Source organism: Corvus kubaryi, unplaced genomic scaffold (genome assembly GCF_017639235.1).
Source record: "Corvus kubaryi isolate FWS band 111438036 unplaced genomic scaffold, C.kubaryi_AGA036_p1.0 64980, whole genome shotgun sequence".
NCBI classification, from domain to species: domain Eukaryota; kingdom Metazoa; phylum Chordata; class Aves; order Passeriformes; family Corvidae; genus Corvus; species Corvus kubaryi.
The window spans coordinates 7,582-33,711 of NW_024581661.1; the positions used below are offsets into that span (position 1 = coordinate 7,582).

Consider the following 26,130-nt stretch of genomic DNA (forward strand, 5'->3'; position numbering starts at 1 on the left):
GGGTTTCCTATAGCAGAATATCAAATCTCTGGATCCTTAAAACAGTTTAATCTTGGTTCAATAACTAAATAACAGCTTGAGTCTGGTGCCTCTGAGAAGGGGCCCTGAACAAAGGAATCCCTGGGCTTTTATGCCCCACAGTCTAAGTGCCCCAAAGTCTGGAGTCATTGGCTCCTGCTGTGTCTCTGAGTAGCTGATCACCTGGCTGGGCCACAGGTCCCCATGCTCTATGTTGTCCAAAGGGTTGGCAGTTCATGGCCTCTTTCCTTGGGCTCCTCCCACCCAGAGCTCAAGCTGCAGCTCACACTGCAGCTGCAAACCAAGCTACATGCACTGAATGGATTCTTCAACGCTGGGTGAACACATATTCTTTCTTAAACATAATTCAGATGAAATCTAGACTTACATTGCTCTATTCAACATTTCACAAATCATATTTGAGTCTTGATTGTTTGCTTTCAGTTACTTTTCAGCAATGTTCAGTGTATTGTTTTACACAATAGGTAAATTAACTCTTTCAGTATGGGTAATGGTGATGGTGTTTATTACCTGAATACAGTTGTCATCCCAGTAAAACATCAAATATATTTAGACCAGGTATCTGCAGTCCATGTAGAGGTATTTAAATAAGTGTAGGAACTTTAGGTACCCATCACTGAAGTCTTGGATTGCTTCATACATAGTCTGCCCCAAGCACAAAGTAAAGTGCTGCTAATCTGGTGTGTTTGTTTCTTCATGCTTGTCAGGGCAGGCTAGAGAAACACAGGTCTAATAAACCAATGGATAAAGTGTAATTTTTTTTTGCTGTAGGAACTTTTTTTGGTTATGTGCAGGTGCCTTTAAAGAGGTCTTGGGCTCTAGCCTGAATATCTAGCATTTAGCCTTTGGGAGAATTGATATGGGCAGCTGGGGGAGGGGTGCAGCCTGTGACAGAGAAAAGCAATATCCCGGGTGCAATAGGTGAACAATTTGGCAGGCCTTCAGAGGTGCTCTTCCTAGCTAGCTAAATATATGCAGCCTTCAGGTTATTGCTTTTTTTCATGATGGTTCTAATTTGCCAGGCTATCGTTGGCCATTTCCCCTTTGGAGCATGCCTGTGTCCAGCCTGTACCAAAAATCATGTTTCCTGCTTAATAACACCAACTTGGAGAGGAATTTTTATATTGGCTACTGGCCAAACATAGCACATAATTTTTCTTTCCTTTTTGTTGCTCCCTTGCTATCTGCAACTTCACTTGATTGCAGAGAGATGCTTTTCATCATTGTGAAAAGCCATCTGATTAGAGCTGTCATTAACCCATGAGTGAAACTTATAAGAAGTTTAGCTGGAGAAATTCCTTGAATGCTTCAGAAATGCAAAGTTGCCATTTTAAAGAAACCTCAAAACTAGATTGCGGGTTTGTTTTAGCTCTGCCTAAAACAAGCTCTTCTTTCTCAGCAGATTTATAGGAAACATGATTTAATGTATATATTTTTTTCCCTCAGAATGTTTTAGATGTCATGAAATTCTATTGCTGATTATCAGGACCATGTGTATCTGGACTATCCCCTTCCTGACCATCCATTTATACTGGTCTAATTTATTAAACAAAGGCATTTTATGGTCAATATTCCTTTGTTAAAATGTATTTCGTAACAGTCCTCATGGAAAAGGAAAAACCAATTATTTTCTTTATTCTTGTCTCATTTTTGCAATATGAAGTGATTTTAAGATTGGAGGAATGAAAGTTACTTTTCAAAAGCTCTGTGGATACCTTTTGCTAATAATTTTCTCCCCCTTTCTCTTTTCCACCTTCCTTCCCAAAATAAAGGAGATGTGTATGTCTGTATCAGGAATCACGTCCTTGACTTCCTTAGACCTTCTCTGATACACATATCAAACCTGGGATGAGCTCAAGCTTGTCTCTTTTTAAACAGGCAAGATTGGCATTGTTCAGAAAGCACCCGACATAAATGGACAGGTGTATGGGCACTGCTTTCATTCCTTTGCTTATTTCTCACTTGCTATGGAAGCCATGTGTGGCACTAGAAAACTCCTAGAGAGGAACAGAATTCTGAGACAGTCATGGTCTCATTTGAATTTAGAAGAGCGAGTTTCAGTAGGTATTTTGGCATATACTGAAGAGCCTTCAAGTTAGTTCAGAGGTTGCTCATAATATCAGGCCACAAGGTAGGAAGTGCTATGCAGATGGTAGATTCTACTGCCGGCAGAAAGCTTGCTCAGTGAAACATGAAAATGTTTCTTTGGCTTGCAGCAGGTGACTCTAAGAAATTATATTTCTTCTGTTTCTTGAAGCTTATATATTTGAACGATAGAATCAAGTTTTTTGTCCAAGACTTTTTGCTTGCCTTCTTTTTTCAGTTGAATGTTTTAAGGTAGGATCACAAACATGTAAAAATATGAGAAAAGCTTCACTGAAAGCACTGATGACAAGTCAGACCAGAACTGACAATAGCATCTTCTCCTTTACCAGGCAGTTTTAGCAGTTGGGAAGGATGTGCTTCATCTGTCCTGGAAACTGAACTGAAGCATCTGTTGATTTCATTAAAACACAAAGATTCATAGGTTATGAGGCCAGAAAGAGCCATTATGATAATCTAGGCTGATTTGCTGTATAATTAATTCCTCTCTCACTATATCTTTTAGAGAAAACAGGTTACTATTTTAATTTAAAATTTGCCAGTAGCAGAGAACACACCATAACCTGTAGTAAATTATTTCAGTAGGAAATTACCCTCACGTAAAAATAAGTCATAATATTTTAAAATGTGAATTTCTCTAACTTCAGTCTCTAGCCCCCAGATCTCATTGTCCCTTTGTCACATGCATTGAAGAGCCCTCTATTGCCAAATTCCATTTTCTGCACAGGTACTTGTAGATTGCAATCGAATCACATTTTAACCTCTACCTATTAAACAGAATGAATTTGAATGTTCTCCACTATGGGACATGCATTCCAGTCATTTAATGATATTCCCTCTTCTCAATCTTGAACCTTTGGTTTAACAATTGAACTGCCATTATCAGAAACTGCCTTAGCATTTCTCCATTCCTGCCAAGGATTCACACTGGTTTTACACCCAAGGATTATTTCTATACTTTTCTTTTATTGTTATGGTGAGAATTCCGGTGTACTTGATTATACATCAAGATGTTGATGTCCAAATATGTCTGTCAATAATACCTCAAGTCAACTATGGAAATGCTTGCACTTTTTCCATAAACATAGGTGCTTTTTAGATTTCTCAAGCTACATGTTTTGTCTTGGAGTTTTTTAGAAGAAAATAATTTAGAACAACATTTGAATAACAGAGATTCAGATTGGGGTGGATATGTTTCTTTGAAAAGATTGAATTCAGAACTCTTGTATCTATTCAACACCCTTTCTCCTCTCTTCCCGAGGTCTTACTTTGTGCTTGCTTTCTTGGTCTGTTCTTTTCAATCTTAGCCTCAGATTCTGAGGCTAACAATGACAAAGTCATTGCTAGTGACTTTCTTGATTACAAATAAATTTATGTAATTTTTTTCTAGTTCCTTTGAAAGCATTCTGTCTCAAGGATTCTCCAGCTGTGGTACTTGTGTGACTAATGAAACACAAAGCAGTCAGCATCAAACCTCAAGAAAACCCAGAGGCAAACCCTCTACATTTTCCCAGAAAAGATGGGACCTGTTACTCAAGTATCAAATGCATCAAGGAAGGAGATGTAACCTGTATGTGGCTCAGCTGTATGTGGCAGCTCCTTATGTGTATATGATATTCCCTCTACCAGCAACCCGCAGAGATTGCTGAAAACAGATCACTGAGTCATGGCTAGAATCAACCCAGCACCACCCATCAATCATATGTAGGGTAGTGTGCTACCTGTCTGCTCCCCTCATGTATGAAAAGACTGGGTCAAGATACAGTTTAGAGGAATGCTGGCTTGAGCAATTGTTAGTGGTATCCTATAAGGGCAGCTCTCCTACCTTAGGATCATTAAAACCATAGCTCATTAAGGCCCGGTGTTCTCCTGCCCACCAAAGCAACTCCATACTGTGGTGAAACCAAAAATTCAACGTTGCACCAAAGTTGTAAGCCCTGGTGGGCCTGAAGAATGGTCAATCCATGCACCCAGTACAGTGTCTCCAATAGTGGAGGGTGCAAGTGCTGTCTAGAGATAACACATGAGCATGGCTGCTATCAGTGGCGCATTTCCTTACATTCCCACAGCACCCACTGCTGTTGGTTTTCATTTGCTGGAAGACACACTCCTTCCTTTTTCCTTTAGTATCAGTTTGTGGATTATTTGCTGTCCATTTTTATTTCTGGTTCCTTTTGCATCTATGTTGCACCCTGCTTCCATGACCTTCCTTGGCAGCAAGTTCCAGAAGTTCACTACCCTTTGTGTAAATAAGTACTTCTAAAAATCCGTTTTATTCTGATTTCATACAAGTTTCAGCAAGTGCCTCTAACTCTGTTATTGCTGGGTTTGGCAAAGAGCAGTTCTACATTAACCTTCTCCATCTTCTGTAAACGTCAATCATATTTTTCTCAGTCCTCTCCAAATATGAGCTTGGCCTTTTCATGCTATCCTCATAAAGCATCCTCTTCCATCCTTTTAGTTGCTCTATTTATTTCTTCTTTCTCCTTGAGAAGCAGAGACAGGACTTCATGCAGTGCTCAGAGCTAAAGTCTGACTGAGGTGCACCTCATTGTCTGGCAGGAGAGGAGGCTCTAATGCACCCCCTTGCTGTGTCAGTGGAAGGAGGTGTATGGTCTCTCTAATGAGAGCATTTGACATGATTAATCTGTAGAATAAAACTACTACGGTCCCATAAATTGAAAATGTATTTTATCCCTGTTGCAGATATTAATAGACTTGATGTTTCTGATGCCTGTGTGAGGGCAGAGCATATTATTAGGAATTGGAGCAAAAGAAGCTACTGTGGGTCAATACCGTCCTCTGCTGGGAGGAACTAGAGCTTTGTGCCATTTCACCAGATGGGATTTAACAGCTGGCTTCTCCTTTCTCTCTGTGTTTTGCCTTTGCAACCGGAAAATCTGATGCTGTGCTGACTGCACTAGTGAAATTCTCCTTTAATGCTTAGAGAAAGCTGGAAAATTTTTGCTAGCTATGAATGTACTGAATTGTGATTTCATTTATTTTTTCATCCTGAAATCACCTAATTTATAAGCATCATTCTTTCCCTTGTTTGCCTTTTAATATTTACCACATACACATTTCTCTGACTTTCCTGTCCTAATTGTACAAGTAGCAATGCATATCTCAATTCCCTTCTATTTTTGTAACAAATTGCTGACAACTCACGCTGATAGGATTTTGAAAGCAGAAATCAAATGTGTGTATGTATATGCTATATGACACAGACATAAAGTATTTTAGAATAATGACTCCTTAGAAGAAATCAGAGTCTTCAGTAGTATCACTGAACAAGAATTCAATAAAAATTGTGCTAGTTGCAGAAGTGGTTTTGCTTGCTATGTGTTCCAGCTCTGCATTTAGCAGGCATGGAAGGTGACTGAGATGAAGTACAGTTTACAAGTATTTCAGTTTTGTGCCTTCTCTAGTTCCTGCCTCTGTGAGAACAGCACAGGCAGAGAAGAGTCTGCTTTCCAGAAATTAATTCTGTACCTGGGAGAAAGAGAAGAGTAGGAGGTCTGGGCTCCTGAGTATGCTCAGGAGTGCTTGCCTGCTTGACACTCTTCTCTTGGCTAATTTCAATACATGTAGCAACAACAGAGCCCACAGTTCTGGTCCTTAACCAAGAAAAGTGAGAGTTCAGGAACTGAAAATGTACAGGTTTTTATTTGTTAGCCCAGAAATTTCTGGTTTCTTGAAGCAAGGATAAGCTATAGAGATATCTCCACGGCAAGTTTGTGTCAATAGTGATCTAAGATTTCTTGGTCAGAGAAATTTTAAGTCTTTGTTATTTTTTTCTTTAGGAGCCACAGGGTAATCACTAGCAGTTCACAGCAACTTGCTGAAATTCTTTTGCATCTCTCTCCTAGTAGCTAAGTAGGCTTATAGGAATAATAGAGAAATGACAGTGGTGGTACCAAGTTCCCTGCTGTGGCTAGTAGAGATGGACATGGAGGTTACACTTTGTTATGTATTTTGTATGGGATTTATGCAAATATAACAGCACGATACCAGACACACACTGGATTTTATGTACAGAAGCTTTTACAGCCGAGTGGGCCTGTGGTAGAGTTAATTGTTCTCACTGCCCTTCAGTTAAATATTCTCTTCTGACTGCTTATCTGATCTACAGCCATTGCAAAGTACCCATTGCTGTCATTTCTATACACTCTCCTGGTTCAACTCACCCCCTCTGTCATGATGTCAGACTCGCGCTGTCTCCTTTCTTCTCCCCACTGCCTTTTGGGAAAAGTTTATCTCCCATGGCTGAAAGTAATTGGGGTATTTGTATTGTATGCAGGATTGATGTATGATACTTTTCCTTGTGTCTGGCAGGTTGTTTATAAGAATAACGACATTCGTCTGGAGCTGTCTCGCTTGGCACGGATTGGTGATACTAAGATGAAGATCTATGGGGAAGTGAAATTCATATGTGAAAATGTGGCTACACTGGATCCCATCAGCTTTGAGACGCCTGAGGCCTATATTAGCCTGCCTAAATGGAATACCAAAAGGATGGGCTCCATCTCATTTGATTTCCGAACCACTGAACCCAATGGACTGATCCTTTTCACCCATGGCAAGCCTCAGGAGAGGAAAGATACCAGAAGCCAGAAAAATACAAAGGTAGATTTCTTTGCAGTTGAGCTTCTAGATGGAAACCTCTACTTGCTGCTGGACATGGGCTCTGGGACCATTAAAGTCAAGGCCACCCAGAAGAAAGCCAATGATGGAGAGTGGTATCATGTGGATATTCAACGAGATGGAAGATCAGGTGGAGTTATAACTTTTTCTTAAATAAATTCATATTTCAGATTCAGACCTAGGGCTATGTATTAATTCTCAGAACATTCAAAACCTGTTAGGTATCAGTCACCTCCTTTAGAAAGCTTAGTGTTACTCCAGTTATGTTTATCCAGCAAAGCAAAGATGTGAATGGCAAAGTTTTCATTAAATGTTTAGTGTGAACATTGGATAGCACATCACAGTCTATTAATGTTTTATTCACAATCCTCAGATATTCTGGACCTATCTTTGCAATTGCATGCATAGTTACAGTGATGACTTCTTTGTAGGCCATGGTAAGGTTTAAGGTCCTTAGGACCATTGTTCTCAGTTTGAGAAATTCTTACTGATCTACTTTGGGTTTCTGCATTTGGGATGTTGTAGTGAGAAAAATAAGAGTAACGGGCACAACCAATAACAAAATTATTACAACAAATCAACATTTTCATCCTGTTCTGTTTCCTTTAGTATTCTGTAGTTTTGATTAGGTTTCTTTACTCTCTTGGATGACAGATTGTAGTCTTAAAATCTGAGTCAGCGTTCAGTGGATGTTTCTTTTCTTTCTTTGCAGTTTCTCATTTTTGAATACGGGTTTTAGTTTATTTCTAAAAATACAACTACCATGCAATTGCCAAGAGATACTTTTATTGTTTCCAGTGCTGAATATCAAGCTAACCTACTCATGATGTACTCTGAAATTGTGGGGGAAAACAAAAATGCTCAAATACTGTAACTTCATCTAGAGAATAGCAATTGTACTTCAATTTTATCTGAACCATTGGGATCTCAAGGCCTTCACTTCAAAAGGAATTTTGCTTGCATTTGCAAGTGGATTTGAGATTTGTCTGGTGATCTCCAGATGATAGTTTTAGGTCCCTACTTTTATGTTTCCAGTTGCTGAATACCATCAATATAGAGAAAGCAGTGCTAGAATTTGCTTCCCCTGAGTTTTTAGAAGAGCTGACTTTGAGATACCATGCAAAGCCTAACTGTTTGAATAGGTCTTTGCCTGAAGCTAGTTTTTCCTTTGATGATGTGAGTAGTTTCTTTGTATTTGGCATGGTGCTCTGCTTGGACTTAATATGTGTGGTTATATTGCTATCTCCTGAAGACATCGATAGGAGCATTTTATAAAGGAAGCCATAAATAAATAAATGGAGCTTTGATTTCTTTCAAATTGCTAAAATTTAATTAACTTCCCGGGATAAACTCAATTAGTTGTGTTTCGTACTGACTTCAGTTTTGCTTGCTCACTTGGGTGCTGTCTCATCCCTGAAGAAGCAGCTCAGAAGAGACAGAAATGACACTAGGCTCTATGCAAAGAATGTTTGCAAAACCCTACTAGGAGGGACACACGTTCATTCGGACACGTTCACAGGAGGGTGTGGCAGACGGCATTGCTACCTGATGGATGACACTGTAGGACTGACTTGTTTGTCGCTTGGCAGGGAGGTTTGTGGTGTTCTGGACACTGATTAGAGGTAACAGATTTTGAATTGAAACAGTTTTCTCAACAAGAAAGAACGTGTTCGTGTGATGTCTTGTCTTTTTTTTTTTTTTTATTTAAGTGTATTCTCTGCTTACAATGAATACTTGGTTAATGATCCTAATGACTGATGTCTTGTGTCCTGAGAAAACCAGGATATTGGCATTGATTTCTTCCCATCGTACCTTTAGCAAGCATCAGTCACTCTTATCCAGTGACACTTTGGATAGGTGTGAGAAAGGAATTCAAGATCTCTTCTTGTTTAGTCCGTGGCTTTTCTTCCATGTGTGGACTGGAGAATGGTTACACCTTGAAGATTTTTTTTTTCCCCAATATGGATGACTGTAATTTAGAAACTGAAATAATTAATTTACTTAATGGAGGCTAAACACAGCTATTTGAGTTTAATGAGCTAGTGACCTAGAAGTTCTGATTCTTCTTACTAAAGCAGCAAGGCCTATATTAGGTGTCATCTCTCCCCTTCTTTTTTCCCGTTTTTCTAACAGTCCGAAACTTCAGATTCTGCTGATGTTAGTAAAATAGCTTAAAAATCCAAATATTCACTGTTGCAGTGCACTAAGGCAGGGAAGCTTGGCAGTCATGCTCAGGTAACCTGTGGCATCTCTAGTCCCCTTAGGCCTTGTGTATGCTTTGGTCTATGTTGGCCACCAGAGCAACAAAACCTGTTTTTGTCCTTCTACTCTGACAGAAGCTGGCAGCATGGACATGGACACCTAACGTCCTGTAACCTTTCTGTCCTTGGGGAAAGCTCCCACCAAGTGTTCACAAAACCTGTCACAGTTTCTAGCCAGGTAACAGTGAGCATGTTACATAGGACAATGTTTTCATCTGGTCATCAGCTACAAAACATGCATGACTTCCCACCTGATCAGACACTGAAAGTCTTACTGAAAGGTTTGGTTTACAGTTGTATCAGTGCACTGTTTGGTGTGCCAGTTCTGCCCTCAGTGGCTGGGGTGTTTTGGTCTGTTTGTTCTTTAGTCCAGCACAGAGTACCTAAGGCACTGCAGAGGAGATGCTTAGATGCTTCTGATTTCTCAAGATGGGCTTGGATCTACTCTAAGCAGAGTGGCAAACATGGGATTTGGAGGGAAAAAATTAAAAAAAAGGATGTCAGCTTATGTGAGTGCTCCTTTCTAGGATCAATACAGAATTTCTCCATCTCAGCAGCTTGGTCTTAAAAGTGCTGTTCATCCAAACTAGTGCCATCTCCTTACAGGAATTATTGCAGGGTACAAAACACTCAGAATGTTTAGGTTGCTGTCTAGCCTATTTCTGTTCATCATCTCACTGTCTTTCTCCAGGTTTTACTAAACATGGTATCCAATATTTCTTGTCTTTTGGGGGCGTTCTTTACCTTTGTGGCATTTGCACATGTTTGTTCTCTCCGCAGTAGCAGCTGTCTAGAGCTCAGCCCTCCAGTGTTTTGGTTCTAAGCTTTAGAGTAGTATGTACTCTACAGGCTGCTTTTGAGAAGTAGCAGTGGAGATGCTGGAAGGGGAGCTGCGTTCCCGTGGTTCTGTGACATGCTGCCTGTGTGACAGTATGTGTATTGTCACATCTTCTCTTTCCCTATTTTATGTGGTGCTCCAGCTTGTTTATACAAAATGATTCATCAAATAACTGTGGTTCTCTTTGAGCCTCTAATTTGTAATGCCTCTGTTGCTTCTGACACTCTGCTGCCTCTGACATTATTCCTTAATTATTACTGAACATCACACACATGGAATACCTTGTGTCTGTATCATATATGCAGTTCTCTAAGAACACAGAAGAAGACACCTCTTACAACTGAAGAAAAAGTGTGTGTACATGACTGTACTTTCTCACAGAGACAATAGCTAGAGTTAACCCTATCAGCTCTCCTTCCTTATTGTAGAGGTATCTGATAAAAATGCAATGATGTGGACTTAATCTTAAAGCTTGGATAGTGTCTCTGAAGACAGACTGTTTTAATGACAAGGCAATTGGATGTGATGATGCTAGGGAGATTGAATTGCTGATTTTTAGATGAGTGTGTAGTGGGCAGATGTCCCCGTCACAGAAACTGCTGAATGTTCTTCAGAAGAGTACAGTGCTCTGGAATGTGAGAGATGTGCATTATGTTCCCTGTTTTTCTTTGGATGCACTGTCTGACCGTAAACAAGTCACTTTGCTTTTCTGTACCTGTTTTACATATCCTCATTATATTTCTGTATTATATGTTCTGATTATTTTATGTGCTGGGACAATTTCTTGAAATATATGTGAATGGCCTCAGTGCAGTATGCCCATATTTTATTTGGAGCATATGGAAGCTACCACAGTTTTAATAATAACTGTTCTTGAGAGATAAGTTTGTCTCTCTCTCCCTCAATTTTCCTGAATAAAATGGAAATTAGAAAACTTTCTGTGTAAAACTGTACAATATTTTACTTTGGGACAAACTTCTGAAGATTTCTAGTTCAATCTAGGCTTTCTTCAGGGTCGTGTGCAGTTGTGCTTTGAATGCCTTCAGTCCGGTAGACCCCTCTGAGGTTTCTGTTCCCGTGTCTGGCCACTCTTGTGGTGAAAAATGTCCTTTCCTATGGAGTTGGAGATTCCCTTATGTTGTGGCTTAGGAATGGTACTCTCCAATTCAGTGGTCCCATTGAGACACACCAAATCACATTGCTCACTTGCTTCCCCTGGCCATGTCCCTCCCAGCTACTGCAGAGAATTAACTCTGTTCTAGCTGGAACCAGGACACCTTACTCTGCAGCTTGTGTCTCTTGCCCCTACAAGTTCACAGTGCCAATTCATGTTCAAGTTGTCTGCCATGTCTCCAGGTCCTTTTCTGCAGAGTTGCTCCTTAGCCAGCTGGTTGCTAGCCTGTACTTATGTGTGAGGCTTTTCTGACCCAAGTGTAGGACTTTGTATTTATTAGTTTTAATTTGCATCAAACATTGCTATCAGTCCTTTGCTCCACCTTGTAAAGGTTTCTCTAAATGGTAACCCAGTGCTTCCTCCAATGCATCAACCATTCTCTCCATGTCACCTACAAACATGTCTATGTTGGTCCCTCATCCAGGTCCAGGTCTGGAGGTACTGATGAAGTGTTTTCTGAAAGAGCTATATAGTGGGAATTAAAATGCTTTTGCTTTTCTTTTTACTCTCTAGTCCTTATGCCATCAAACTCCTGTGTGTTCTCAGTAAGTTTTTGCTTTGCTGGATGAATACCATTGTAATAATGCTCAAATTTTACATGTTATGATTTAGCCATTGAATTGCTATGCTTCTGACTTTATAATGCAATTTGGGATACAGACACATGATGATCAATCACTGCATGGAAATACTTAGGACCTGTGGTTCAGGAGGAGAGGGATCTGTGTGAGAGACACTGTTAGAATTCCATTTGGATAGGGAAGAATCTTCACTCTCCTGTGCTGAACCTTAAACCTCACTCAGTTATTGGAAAAAAATGATCTAAACCGAGTCTGTAGTTGAAAGTGTTGATGTCTCCTTGTCTTCCTCATTTAGGTACTATATCAGTGAACAGCCGACGCACCCCATTCACTGCTAGTGGGGAGAGTGAGATCCTGGATCTGGAAGGTGACATGTACCTTGGTGGGCTGCCAGAGAACCGGGCAGGACTCATCCTTCCCACAGAGCTCTGGACAGCAATGCTGAACTATGGCTATGTCGGCTGTATCCGAGACTTGTTCATTGATGGGCGAAGCAAGAACATCCGGCAGCTGGCAGAGGCACAGAACGCCGCAGGAGTCAAGTCCTCCTGCTCCCGCCTCAGCACCAAGCAGTGCGACAGCTACCCGTGTAAGAACAATGCGGTCTGCAAGGACGGCTGGAACCGCTTCATTTGTGACTGCACCGGCACCGGCTACTGGGGTAGAACCTGTGAGCGAGGTAAGTTGTGTTCTCTGACTTCAGTTACACGAAGCTGAAAGTGTGCATGAGAACGAGAACAAAATCCAGTGTTCCCATAAGATTCTCACCTGTCCTTGTTGGTCTTCCCAATGCTAAGTTCCAGCCCCCACACCAGGAGAACTTTCTTCTCTGATTGTTTCCTTCCAGTCTTTTCCACCCTCATTTCATGAGCTTACTTGGCCACTTCACTCCCTAAGCCCTCTGAAGATCTTCTCTTTGGGTTTCAGAGTTTCTTTGACTAAGTATGGTTTGTCTCCTGAGGCAGAAAATGCAGTTGCATGTGAGAAGTCTCAAACAAATTGCTGGAAACTGTACCAAGTGTGAGCTTTAGTTATGGAGATTTTTCTTGCATGGGACGGACAATGAATCCCAGTTCTATCTAGGCTTCCTTTTTTTTTGTGTAGTAGAATTTCCTTGATGACTGTTTATGAGTAAAGCCAGCTAAAGGGACAGTGTTAAAAGCAGCATGTCTCCAAGTTCACCTCTGATAAGGCAAATCTGTAGGAGATTAGTGGGAGATTCTTTGCATCTTAATTGTACTCATCCAGAATTGTGATTTAAACACATATGATTGGAGATATGAAGCCCAAGTGATGCTGGTGTAGGCAGGCAAATTTTCTATGTGTTATAGATCACATGGAAAGGAATTTACTAATGGAAGATATTTGAACTATATAAGGAACATAGGTGGTTCCTATTAATTGTTGTTATCCTTATTGTGCTGGTGCCACCATCAGAATGAGGTAGGTGAGTGGTTTTACAGAAAAAGAGATAGGGCTAAGATCAGTTACAAAATCCCCCACCTCCCTAAAGGATGTTTTCTTATATTTAAACCAGTGTTTCTGTTAATATTTGGCCATAGCACTGCATTTGGGCTAAACTGCATTCCCAGTACACCCAAGAATTAACTGTAAACCATTAACAGAGTCTTAGGGCTTTCAGTCCCTTCTTTATATCACCTCACTTGGCACCATGGTTATAGCATGTGTCTTAGAATTGGAAATTCAGATATTTTTGATCTTCTGCTATAGATATTTGAGCAGCTCCTTTCCCATTTAGTGTCCCCTTTATGTATTTTTTACTATTGATCATAGTAACATGCCACTTATGAGGAAGAACATGAAATTTAGGTACAATGCATAAAATATTAGGTAGAATTGAGATTTATAATTCATTCACTCTGTAGAGGATTTTCCTCTTTGAAGAAAGTTTTTGTTAATGACCAAAATTCTTCCTATATGGATGGGATTTAGTTTTACAGCACAAGATCTGTGATTGTTCATAAAACTGCTCACAGCCAGTAATTCATTGCCTGCTGCCCTAAGCAGCAATAGTAGTTAATTGCCAGTGGGCCTTAAAACAACTGAAGCATCAACACTGCCATCCGTGCTGGGGGAACATGGGTGAAAATGTAAGATTCATGGGCATCAGCTGTGCCAATGTCAGCTCAGCATTCTCTCTTTTGACTACAAGGGATTTGAAAATTCTGGAAAACATCAGGTAGAGGTTTTCTCAGCCATACCCTTGGGAATTGTTTTGGCCAGTTGTTGTGTGATTAGGTTTTATACAAACATGATAAAAGGAAGCGCTACCATAAATGCATTGTTCCCCCACAAAATTGCATGTGTGTTTGCCCTTGGTCTTTATTATTAGGAGTGACCAGCTCTGTGATTCAGGGCTTTTTGGAGTCTGTCTCATGTCCATCTCCTGGACCTGGCTCTCAGAAGAGACTCCAAAGCTAACAGTGACATAAAGAACAGGGTTCATGTCATGTACCTTTATATATCTGTGGTGTTAGCTTTTGCTACTTTTACTGTCAGTGAAAAGAAATCAGTAGATTAAAGGCATGTAAGCATTTTAATTTGGGAGAAATGAATATCAAGTCTCGCCTGAGATTCATAACTTGGCTGTGCTCTGATGGGCATCAGTCTGAATTAGGAAGATATATTTATGAATTAATGTCTAGCATGGGAACTTGAGGTCATAAATATATTTTAGAATCAGAGTGTATTTAAGGTTAACAAAACTGTGATGAAACAGTTCAGGACAGCATAAAAGATGTATGCAAATATCCTAATCCTGAGAAACTAATTTTGTCTGTAATTAGAAACCACAGACCCATTGCTGATTTAGTCCCAGTGTCAGGCAAAACATGACTATAATGCCTGACATTCCTTGGCAATGTGAGAAGCAGCTTATAGGGAATAAATATTTGAGACTGGATACCTGAAAAAAGTTGTACAAATTGAAGTGCATTTGACTCCAGTACATTTATGTGGTCTTACATAGCAGCCTCATACTGCTCTGATAAGTGTCAGAGAACTGCATTAGTGCCCACTGATTTTGCCTCCATGAGCAAAAGCATTGCAGGCTACCAGTGATACTCTTCATTCTCCTGGTCTGGCACCCAACGATTATTGCAAGTCCTGATTGCATCTGGTCTGTGATCCTAATACTGTTGGAAGGAGAAAGGTTGAGATGGAGACTGGGAAGGGAATCAAAGTGAGAGATGCGGCCATGCCACAGTGGCACTGCTGTGTAATGACTGATGAGCTGCGACAGGACCCGGGGGCAGCCAGGCTGGTGCATAACGAGAGGAACAAAGAAGGAGCAGGCTAGATCTTCTAATATGGGACAGCTACTGACCCACTTTTCCAGTCTGCCACCTCTCACTTTATTCTGTTCTTACACTTCTCTCCTCCTAAAAGAGGAGTGTAACTCCTGCAACCCAAGATGTATGATAAAGGGTTAAGAGGCAGGGTAGCCTAGCATAAAGAATCTCCTGTGCTTGGTGACTATCAAGAAATCACTCTTTTTCACAAAGCAAAGCACATACTTAACATCTAGTTAGAGAACTAAAAATAGGGAGGACGTACGTACAACTCTAGGAAGAGAAGCAGATGATTAATTTGTTGTTGATGATAAAGTCTGTCTCACACCTTCCAGGTATAGTATTTTTACATTTATAATGCTGTATTTCTCATAAATTTTATACTTTTCCATATGAAGGACATAATATATTTAAAAGTGACTAAAAAGGAAATTGTTTTTGTCAGTTAGAAAAGAAGTTTGGATTCCTTTTATTCATGGTGAAATAATACAAATACACAGTATTCAGTATGTCACTTCTATCTAAAGCCTGTGGGAGTTTGTCTTGTCAGTGAAGTAACATCTCTGTGTATTCAGCCAGTTACACTGGATGCAATGTAGACTTTGGTTACAGTGTTCTGCTCAGACAGGACTTCTGTGCAGATAGAGAAACCTTGCTGGAACTGGAGTTTGACAGGGCACAGAACAGAGAACTGCTGCCAAGGCCTCAAATTCATTCTTAAAATTCCAGTATCGAATAATTATTTCAGTATTGGCAGTGATGTAAGCAGACAAAGGTGTTAGCAGTCTGAAAGTGTCATAGTTTCTAGTAGTAATGTAGTTTCTCCTTGGCTCATTGAAATTTCATAGAAGAGATGGGGTGAGACAGGGAAAAGACCATATTGTGCTTTTGTGGGCCATAAGTGCTCAGTGCCAGGCTGTGAGGCTAAGCAAAGGCAGCAGCAAATGCTGGCAATTAGCTTGATACAGTCCCCATTTCACACCTTCCACCAGAGAGTGTGATGACCAGGTAACACACTGTTATTTATTTTCTTAAATCCTTGCTTCTCATCCTCTGTCATCTTTCCATAATGGTTCTCTACTAAGTAGTCGAACTCAGTGTTAGAGGTAGGAGCTGGTATCTGGCTTGTGGAGGATGATGTTCTACTTTGCTGTGATTACAAAGTACCTCCTCAGAACCCTGAAAAGGACCCCAAAGCCCTGGCCTTTTCTGAAAAGGACCCCAAAGCCCTGGCCTTAACTAAGCAGGGGGAGGGGAATGTGTGTTGTATTCAAATTAGCTACTTTCTGTAGCTGCAGTGAAAATGCCTTGGGCTCAAAAAGATGCGTGAGGTCTGTTTGGTGGATCTTGAAAACTCTATGCACCCTTTCCTTCTATTGAAGAGCACTGTGAGAGCAACTGGAGAGGACAAGAGCCTAGGAAGGACACAAAACAAAAGACAACTGAAAATCAGATAATTTTAGGCCAACGAGAATCAAATGTTGTTGATCACTCACTTTTTAGTATTTGCTCCTACTTAAATGATTTGACTGCAGTTTGCTTGGATTTTTTTTAAGAGGTATATAGTATTGAAAAAGGCAGGTTGGTATGGGACTCCTGATTATTTAGAACTGAAATAAAAGACATTGAGATGTAGATTTTTAAACCTCAAAAGTTAATTGCTCAGAGATGGACACAGCCTGAGTCCTTTCTAAGTAAAGGGAAAAAAAGAAAAGGCTTGTTCCAGCCATTTTCTTTGCTGTGCTGCATCTGGTGTTTATTGCAGAAAGACAGAAATATCCCATTCTGGTTCTTGTCCCAAGGGCTGGAACCATGGTCATTCCTGTTTGAGTGTGCTCACAGATGGACAGCTAACACCCTGAGCCAGCCAGGCTTTTTCTGTATTTTGTGGTACACTGTGAGCAGTAACACATCTGCTGTTAACAATGATGATGTTGGTCATAGGGCTGCACACTTTATTATCTGCCAAGTACCTTTGCAGCACTGTTCACTGTTGCAGTGGGGATACTGCAACATGCATATACCAAACCAGGAGTCCCGTGGAAAGGAAATATATATGGACAGACAGATTCTTGCTAGATGTTTCAGAGATGTTTATTTCTCCAGCCGCATGGCCGGAGCTCTGCTGAGGAACTGCTCAATCACGGGACCAAGGGTCCTTCTGCCCGCGCAGGGAACACAAACCAACCCATGGGAACGAGGCTGAGCAGGGGCAGGGAAACCCCGTGTCTGTGCCCTCAGGGCCCCTCTCCCAGGGCTACACGGCGGGGGAGGGACCCCAACACCTCACCCGTTTTATTTTAATAAAAGGAGAATGAAAACAACTGGATAAACATAACAAGAACAGTTTCAAAACAAAACAAGCCACCCTCCTGAGTCTTTAAATGTCCAAACAGATTCTGTGGAACATCTTAGGGTTGACAGAAGGGAGACAGGACTCTCTGAGCATGCTTTGTGGAGAAACTGAGGCAGGAGAGGGTTTAACTTCTTCCCTCCCCCTTTTCATCCCCCACTCGGCATTGGAAAGGGATTTTTGGGGAAACAATTGGCAAAAGCATGGTTTTGTGAGGGAAACCATGGATGAAAAAACGGATTGGGAATACACTGGGGGTAATAGGACATAGGGTAAAAGGGAAAGGTGGGATTAGGAAAGGGAGACTGTAGGGGTGACTTACAATAGAGATACTGTCTAACATGACTACGATTTTTTGCATATATACTGCCTTTTACAGGAACACCATCAGGCCCAGTGACCTGCGATGCTTGTAACCCTTTTCTCCCTAGTACAGTTTTGAAGTGCACCACCTCTCCATCTCCCAAGCTTGGGATGCATTTTTCAGGATTATTCTTTTTAATAGCAGTTCTGTGCACGAATATGTCTTGCTGGTTGTCACACCTTGTTATAAAACCATAATTTTGCTTAACATTATACCATTTTACTATCCCTAAGGTCTTAGTTACTATGATCTTTTCCTTTTTCCGAGTGGCTGCTGTTTTCTGTCTCGCTGCGTCTTTGCTCTCTCCTTTGGTCACTCCCGTGTTGGAATTGTCAGGGCTGCTGGTGCCTGCGCGCTCTTCCCGGGGTCGCATTTGGGGCCGCGCGGGCCGGGCCGGGCCACGCCGCTCAGTTCTCCGTGCGTCGCCTCCTCTGGTCGCAGCTTCGCTGCCGCTGCCGGGCGCTGCACCCACATCTCGGCCGGGCCCCCGAGCGACGACCCCCCCGCGCTCCGCTCCAGTGCGTGTTTCGGCTGGGCGCGGCTCCGTTCCACCGTCACCGCCGCCAGCTGCCGCCCGCGCGCCGCCCCTCTCGGTCGGGCGTTCCCAGGGCTCGCTCCACCACGCGCTGCGCGGGGCCGGGCGGGCACCGCCGGGTCCCGCCGCTCCCGCCGCTCCTCGCTCCGCCACCGACACTGCGGCTCGCGTGGCTCCACCCGCACGCGGGAACTGCCTCGCTGCTGCTCGCAGAGCGCTCGGTGCACGTGGCCTGGGCCGCACGGTCCCTGCGCCAGGCTTCCCTTCGCCAGGACACAGCTGACATTGCTCAACAGTCTCGGTAATTAAATAATATTCACGAAAATATTCTTCCATCGGCATATATTTTGACTCCAGTATTAACTGTGTCCAAACGGTTTTCCAAAAGCCCATGGTAAGAATTAAATCCCAAGAAACATAGAAAAAGTTCTTAAACAACCATGTCAGGAAGTGTTTCAGTTCTTTTTGAGCTTGAATCAAGCTAAAATTTACAAATCGTTGTTCAAGAATCATTTTAAGTTTAAGATAAATGTCCATATGCGGCCCTGAGAGCCAAGAGTCTTCCCACCGTTCCTCCATAGTTTAGATATGGAATAGCAAAGCAAAACCAAGAAGAGGAATCCAAAGTTTCCAGGGTTTACTCACACAAATCAGTCGCTTAGGGATCGGGGATCGTTCTGCTCACAATTCTCCACCATTATGTTGCAGTGGGGATCCTGCAACACGCATATACCAAACCAGGAGTCCCGTGGAAAGGAAATATATATGGACAGACAGATTCTTGCTAGATGTTTCAGAGATGTTTATTTCTCCAGCCGCATGGCCGGGGCTCTGCCGAGGAACTGTTCCAGTCACGGGACCAAGGGTCCTTCTGCCCGTGCAGGGAACACAAACCAACCCATGGGAACGAGGCTGAGCAGGGACAGGGAAACCCCGTGTCTGTGCCCTCAGGGCCCCTCTCCCAGGGCTACACGGCAGGGGAGGGACCCCAACAGTTCACTAAGAACAGTTTAATGACAATACACCTCTTCCCATTATGTATGCAATAAAGAGAGATATTGTAAAATTACTGGTAATAAGAAATGCTACAAAACCATTTACTACACAGGATAAGTGCTGCATACTTTGCTGTCTCAAGCACAGGTAGCAGCGTAGATTTCTTTTTAATTTTAGTGAAGATGGTTGATGATAATCACATCTTTGAAGGTTTGTTTAAAGCAACTGAAAAGTGTTGATGCTTTTTGGACTGTCCAGACCTTCTGAGTATGCAGTGAAATGCTAGATAACTGCTGAGAATAGATTTTCTTATAGGAGTGATGGTTCCCAGGAGTGATGGACACATTAGGAGAAAAGTCTTTGCTGCAATGTTTTGAATTCTTTTAATCCTGCTAGGTCTTGAACAGTCAAAGACTTAATAAAGTCAAAACATCAGAATAATTCTTATGATTTCATGATCTAAAGTAAGATGTTAGAAAATAGGTCTGTTCTAGACCTCATCTATTCACTGACTTACTAGTACCAGACCGCTTCCTATTGTGCAATTTCCCAAACTGTCTCCAAACTGCAGAAAAAAATATTCCATCTGAATTTAGCAAAACATTTCATACAATCCCTTCACACCCATTTCGATTTGTGTCTCACTAATTTTATGGTAAAATCTCCATTAAACATGATCTGAAGAATGTTAACTTTGCTAAGGGCATTTGTGTGAGAAGTTAATTTTCTCACTTGCCATCAATCCATTCGTAACACTTGTGGCTGATCCCTTTATGGCTGGCCCAGGCAGCTACTACTGTGGAAGATGCTGTTCACAGTTCTTCTCAAGAAACACAGGTCTGGGCTTTATGTGATTAGCTCCCTTGTATCTCTTCTTGAAGACTGACTGTCAGAGCAGAAGGCTACTGTTTGTTGCATAAGTGCTGGATTATTGTACTTATTAGACTTTTATGTATCCTCCATCTCATAATTATTTCCTTACCTTCTATGGAGTAACTTCTGTTCTAACACTCACAATTCCCAAGATGCTCATTAGATGATGTGCTACCTCCAGTAAGGACAGTGAAGCCAAGGTGGGCTTGTAAGGGAAGTGAAACAATATTAAGGAACAATTTAAAAGTCTTTCACTTTTGTGGATTTATGTTGTGATCCTTACTGCTTATTAGAATTTTTTTGTCCACAGATATATATATATTCAGTCAAAAGCCACTCTGAATATTTGTGTTTTCCAGGACAAGTAACTGCATTTGTTGCACTGTAATGCCTTTGTGATATCCTCAGTACAGAAGAGCATGCAGTTAATTCTGCAGCCGGGGTGATTACATCTGCTTGGGAAAAAAATACATCATGGTTTTTATGCTGTTGAACTTTAACTTCGAAGAGTCTCATTGATGTGACAATCTCCAACAGCATCTGCCGAGCAGCTGGAAAATCTGAGACTGTAGAAAAACCAACTGATTGTCTCTCCTATATCGTATAATGTTATGGGCATGATTTTTTTTATCCATGTGTTCCTCCAGTTTCTTCATCCTGATTCCATCATCATATGCTTTTGATATTTAAGGCCACTCCTGACTTCCTGGCTGCATGTGAATTTGTTGGTACTCCAGGTGCTCTTATCTCATCTGAATATGTTAGTTGATGGCACAGAAGAAGATAATAATTTCTGCTATTTTTGTCTAAACTTCTGTATTTCTGGCTGTTTATTGCTGAGTGTAGCTTTCATAAGATCCCCCCAGTTCAAGAAATGTGGTTACCCAAAAGAGTATGATTTTGTGTGCTGTCAACTCCTGCAAGGAACACTAGAACAACAAAAAATATTTTGATGGGTAGGTAAGACCATTTGATTAATGCTTTTAGAACCTGATACTTTTATTAGTATAGGCCTCTTCTACAGGACCAATATGATAGTGATGTTTTTTGTTTATCTCCTGGTTTATAAATGACCGTTCAGAACAATGGTTTCTCCTTAATGTAAGCCACAAAATACACCCCATCTGTAAGTCACGGCACAAAATGTTGTTCAGATAACTCTCAGATTGAAGGACAGCTTGTCATTGCAGGTCAGTTTTGCCTGAATATCGCAGTGTCGTGGTTTGACCCCAGCCAGCAACCAAGCCCCAAGCAGCCACTCACTCACTCCTCCACCAGCGGCATCAGGGAGACAATCAGAAGGCTAAAAGTGAGATAACTCGTGGCTTGAGATAAAGACAGTTTAATAGGAGAAGCAAAAGCCACACATACAAGCAAAGCAAAACAAGGAATTCATTCACCACTTCCCATGGCAGGCAGTGTTCAGCCATCTCCAGGAGAGCAAGCTGATGACACTGGGTTCAAGAATTGCTTCTGACTAAGTAGTATTTTTGAGTCTCTTATAGCTCAGTGGTTGATCTCAGTCCCTGTGGCTTCATACCCCACTTCCTTTCCATACCCTCCAATCAGAGCAGTTTGTGTTTCTGCTGAAACTGCCAATTGTCCTTACAATTAAAGGGAATATCTTGATGGAAGAAGCCAGGATGAAGTAGATTCATTTGTCATGAAAAATTATTTCCAATATTTGAAATTACTATATAGACCTTGGAGATGTTATCTGTGAAATTAGCTTTCTCTATCTCCCTGCTTTGCCCAGTCAAAGCCATCAAGCTGAAAGGCAGGCACTGGCACAGTGCATTTTCTGTCTCATTTCTTTTTCTCTATTCGTCTCAGGGGGAGAGGAGAGACTTGGCATTCATGATGCTCCCTTAATTGACTCTTTCTGTATGTGGAGATAGGCAGTCATCCCTTGGACACTTTGATTGATTGGATGAGGCTATTGTGTGATGTGGAAAGGATATGCAAAAGCACAGCCCATCACCGCAACCATGGAAAGATCTTATTTGGTGGTGTATATTGACTCATCCCAATCTGCTTGGTTTGTCTGTCTTGGCTCATACGCAGTTATCGCACAGAGCAGCCCACAGGGTGGTCCTGGCAAATCTACTGCAACTAGGTACCAGACTCCAAGGTATGGCTCTCCAGAGGGAAACCCTTCTCGCTGTCACTGCTAAAGCGGCTGAGAATGTGTAAAGGAAAGATAATATTCATCATTTTGAGTTTATTTCTTACTAGCATCCTCTTTTTTTTTTTTTTTTTACTGGGTAATTGAGAACAATGAGGTTAAAATTGGGAGATAAGGTGCGGAAGAGGGAAACTGTATCCTGATAAATCAAATCTTAATATGAGTTTCAGAGTAACTTCCTGCTTTGTGATGATGATAAGTGGTGAGTAGGTGAATAGATAGAGCAAAAAGCTTAGGAGATATCCATCACATTATGGCAGAAGTCTTCCCACTGAAGGGACACAGCAGCAGGGGGGAGGTACAAGAAAAGCAGCTTCATAAGAAGTGCTATTGGTCTCATGATGCTTCCATTTTTTATGTCCCACAGCTTTTGACTTCTGAAGTTCTGCCTGTTATGGCAAGGTCCTGTTGTGGTCAGCCTGGACACTTTGGGTTACCTACCACAATAATCTTGTGTTCTTGTGATCCACAGCATTTTTTCATTTCTGAACAGGGAGGAAGTGTAATTCTTCATGTTGTGATACCACTAAAGGGAGCAAAAGGACGGGGAAGGTTGAAGGAGATTACTGTTGGAAGTTGTATCAAAGCACCAGAGTTTAGGATTTAAACGGATTCATGTGGAATTAGTTAAGTCTGACTGCCCCAATACCCACAGGCCCCATTTCAAACTGCCGAGAAAGGAAAAAGATGGTATTTTAAATAGTGATTTTTTATCCACTACCTTTCATTAAATGATTAAAATGGAAAATGACACTTCAGCCCTCAGTTGAAAAGCATGTTATACTGACAGCTCTGGGAGCCCTAGGCTTGTACTTAGAATGAGAAATATATAGAGTACTTCTCCTTTATATACCTTAGTCATCTCTTGGAGGAGTATTTGCATTAGAGGTTAGAAAATGGGTCAATCTTTCTGGCTTGCCTGGTCTTTGGTAGAGCTGTGAAGTGGAATGGTGAAAGGAGGAACTCTTCTTCAATAGCTCTGATTTCCTCTCCTTTTTGTGTGAAACTGTTGAAGACAGAGAGCCATGAGGCAGTTTAGTGTACCCAGCCTAGGGAGCAGAGCAAGGTTGGAACTAAGCAGAACAAAATGGAGTTTGCGATGCATGTATCATCTGCCATGTGAGAACAAGATCTCCCCCTCAACAAGTGATTGGCAAAAGGAATGTGCTTGCTAAATAGTATGAAGGAAGCAAGAATACAGAAGCCGTCTAAACTATTTTATAGTTCTGTTATTTTTTTTTAATCTGTCTGTTGAGAATGTTTGTGACCGAAGAGAAAAAATAGGTCAAAGGAAAGATTTTTGGCATACTAAGAAATTTCAAAATATCTAGAGTCCATACACTAATCTAATCTTAGTGTACAGGTTCTGATTCCTAGAGGTGGAAGCCTAATAGTTCAGTGCCCAGTCATAGAAACACCCAGGTTTTCACCATTTTATTACCATATCTTCGGTGAAATTGTCTTCTGTTGCAATCTGGCTTTTTGAAGCAAACCCCACAAATCACTGCTACCCCATTTCTGCTTGTCAGCTCTCATGTCCAATTTGTGCAAATTTCCTTTTTTCTGCATTTGCATTTAATTCTTTTGTCTCCTTGGAGGACTAACCAGTGCTGAATTTTAGCCTTTCTCTCCCTGTCAAGTGTTACTGGAGGATGATTTAGCCCTATATCCAAGGTGCTTTTCTCAAAGCTGTTTTTAATAATTCCATCTTTTCTTGATGTTAGAACATGGGATTGGCCATCGGAGGGTGTGGATAAAGTAAGGCACATAGTTCGCAGTTCACTTTTCACCAGTCCCAGTCTGATGCTGGAAGCACCACTGTGGTGTGAAGGAGCTGCCTTTAACCACCTTGGTGAAGGAGGTGGAGATAGTCTAGAATTCAGCAGGGTGGAGATTGACTACTGTCCCAGTCTGTTGCCCTCCCTTTTACTGAGGCAACATCATGGTTCTGAATCTTGTTCAATTGCTTGTATGCCATTCCCCTAAGCCTGCCAGATTCCTTCTGCCACTTTCCAGTTTGATCAAATTTCACTTTCCTGTCTGGTGCAGAAGAGCAAAGGATGTCCTGAAAGATTTCTTGGGATGTGGGAAAAGGGGACAAGGAAAGGAATGAATAGAGCTTTGTCAAACAAAAGGCTAGTATCTTTTTTCTGAGGGGTGGGGGTCATTTTATAAGCTGCAAGCCTTTTGGGCAAAGCGATTATGGAAAACAAAAAGGATTAAAGTAAAGAGAAACAGAAATGATTTATCATTACATTTTTAAATGCCTCACTGTTTTCACTTATCTTTTAATTTTTGTATTTAAAGTCAAAGGCACTTGGGCTGCTTTAAAAAATAATCAAAACATAAAGAGAGACCACAAATAGCCATGTCGAAGAGTAATGAATCCAGCAGACAGAAGGACTTGTGTCCAAATAAAAAAGGCAGAAAAGTGTAGGCTGGAATTGGTATTGACTGAGCAATGTGCACAGTGCTAATGGACCTGCAGAAGAAACAGGAACATTGCAGCCATAAAGTGAAAACCTGGCCCACTGTGAATACAGATGAGATTGGGAAAAACAGTGCTTTTATGGGGCTGCTTTTGCACACATGGCCTCTTGAGCTCACCTGCTTATAAAGTCAGAGTGACAGGATGTAGATTAGCAATCAGCATCCTCATTTAGCCATTTCTCCTCTAGCTGATTTACACTGCTGTGATTTCTTTATTCTTTTGTCTTTTCCTCCTGGCTGGTGACAGTTTGCTGAGCACATCTATTCTCTTTTACGCTGTTGTTTTTTCTAGGAGCTGTAAGAATTAAAATGCCGATCATTTAGTTTTCTTTGTGTGTCTGTGTGTGTTGCCTAGTTCCTACCCTAGTGTATGCCACCGGCCAAGGCTTAGTCAGGAAATCATCCAGGAGAAGCAGCTTTGAAACTGCTGCCATGTCCCTTTTGCTGTGAGTTGGTTTTCCTAGACACCTTTCACTCAGATTATGGAGACATGCTTGATTTATGTACTCTGTCAAAGTGTTGATCAATAAAATCCTGTTTAACTGGGTGGCATCCCTAACTTTCTTTCCCCATGTTGGTCCCTTGAAAGGCAGTATCCTGTTAGGCACTGAAGAGATTGTGCATGTCAAGAACTGTAATTCAGCACCGTTTGTGTCCCTGCAGGTAACTGTGTATTATGTTTTTTCCTGCTTTAGTATTGCTTCTGGATTACACACTTGAGCAGTTTCCTGGTGAAGGCTACCTAGGGGAGCTTCAGAGCAGGAAGGAAAAACATTCAGATACAACCAGGAGTGGGGGTCCTGGCATTAGGTCTCTTTGTGTTTGGAAATGAGATGTCTTCTGTTCCGTCAGTAAACTGTAACCCATCTGAAACATGGGTTGGCAATGGACTTTAGGCTGTTTTCTGCCATAGTGTTGTGGGGCCTGCCAAATCTCACAGTATTATCCCTCTCTCTGTAGAAGCCAGAGATGGAGGCTTGGGTGAGTTTTTGTACCTTTGCATACAGTTAACTCCTGGGGGACCCTTCAAACTTAAAATGAGCAGACAAGGTCATAGCTGGGAGAAAGCCAGGAAGTTGTTGACCATCTCTGTCTTTGGGCTATCAGAATATGCTAAATAAATCCACATTAAGCTATTTATAAGGATGCAAATTGAGACAAACAAAAGCCATTTTTTCCCATATGCAGAGTATTTGCAAAAGGAGATTGATATCATAATTTTATATTTTTGGGAAACTGTGATATAGAACTATTAAGGCACCTACAGTAAGATTCTAGATAACAAAAGTAATTAGCCACAGACTCTGACTCTGAGAGGACTTCATTTACTGGGATTTAAGTGTCTGAATCTAAGATATCACCTAATTTAGTCGGTAGACTCTT

At 41.4% G+C, this 26,130-nt stretch overlaps 1 protein-coding gene across 1 annotated transcript in view; it reads left to right on the forward strand.

The window, feature by feature from the left end:
- Positions 1-6,432: 6,432 nt before the first annotated feature.
- The window catches only part of LOC121672812 (neurexin-3-like), a 69,728-nt gene continuing 50,030 nt past the window's right edge, over positions 6,433-26,130 (forward strand). The window contains exons 1-2 of the mRNA XM_042045712.1: positions 6,433-6,916; positions 11,936-12,319. Coding sequence (XP_041901646.1) covers positions 6,448-6,916; positions 11,936-12,319 — 853 coding nt within the window. The 5' untranslated portion in view covers positions 6,433-6,447. The remainder of the gene's footprint in view (positions 6,917-11,935; positions 12,320-26,130) is intronic.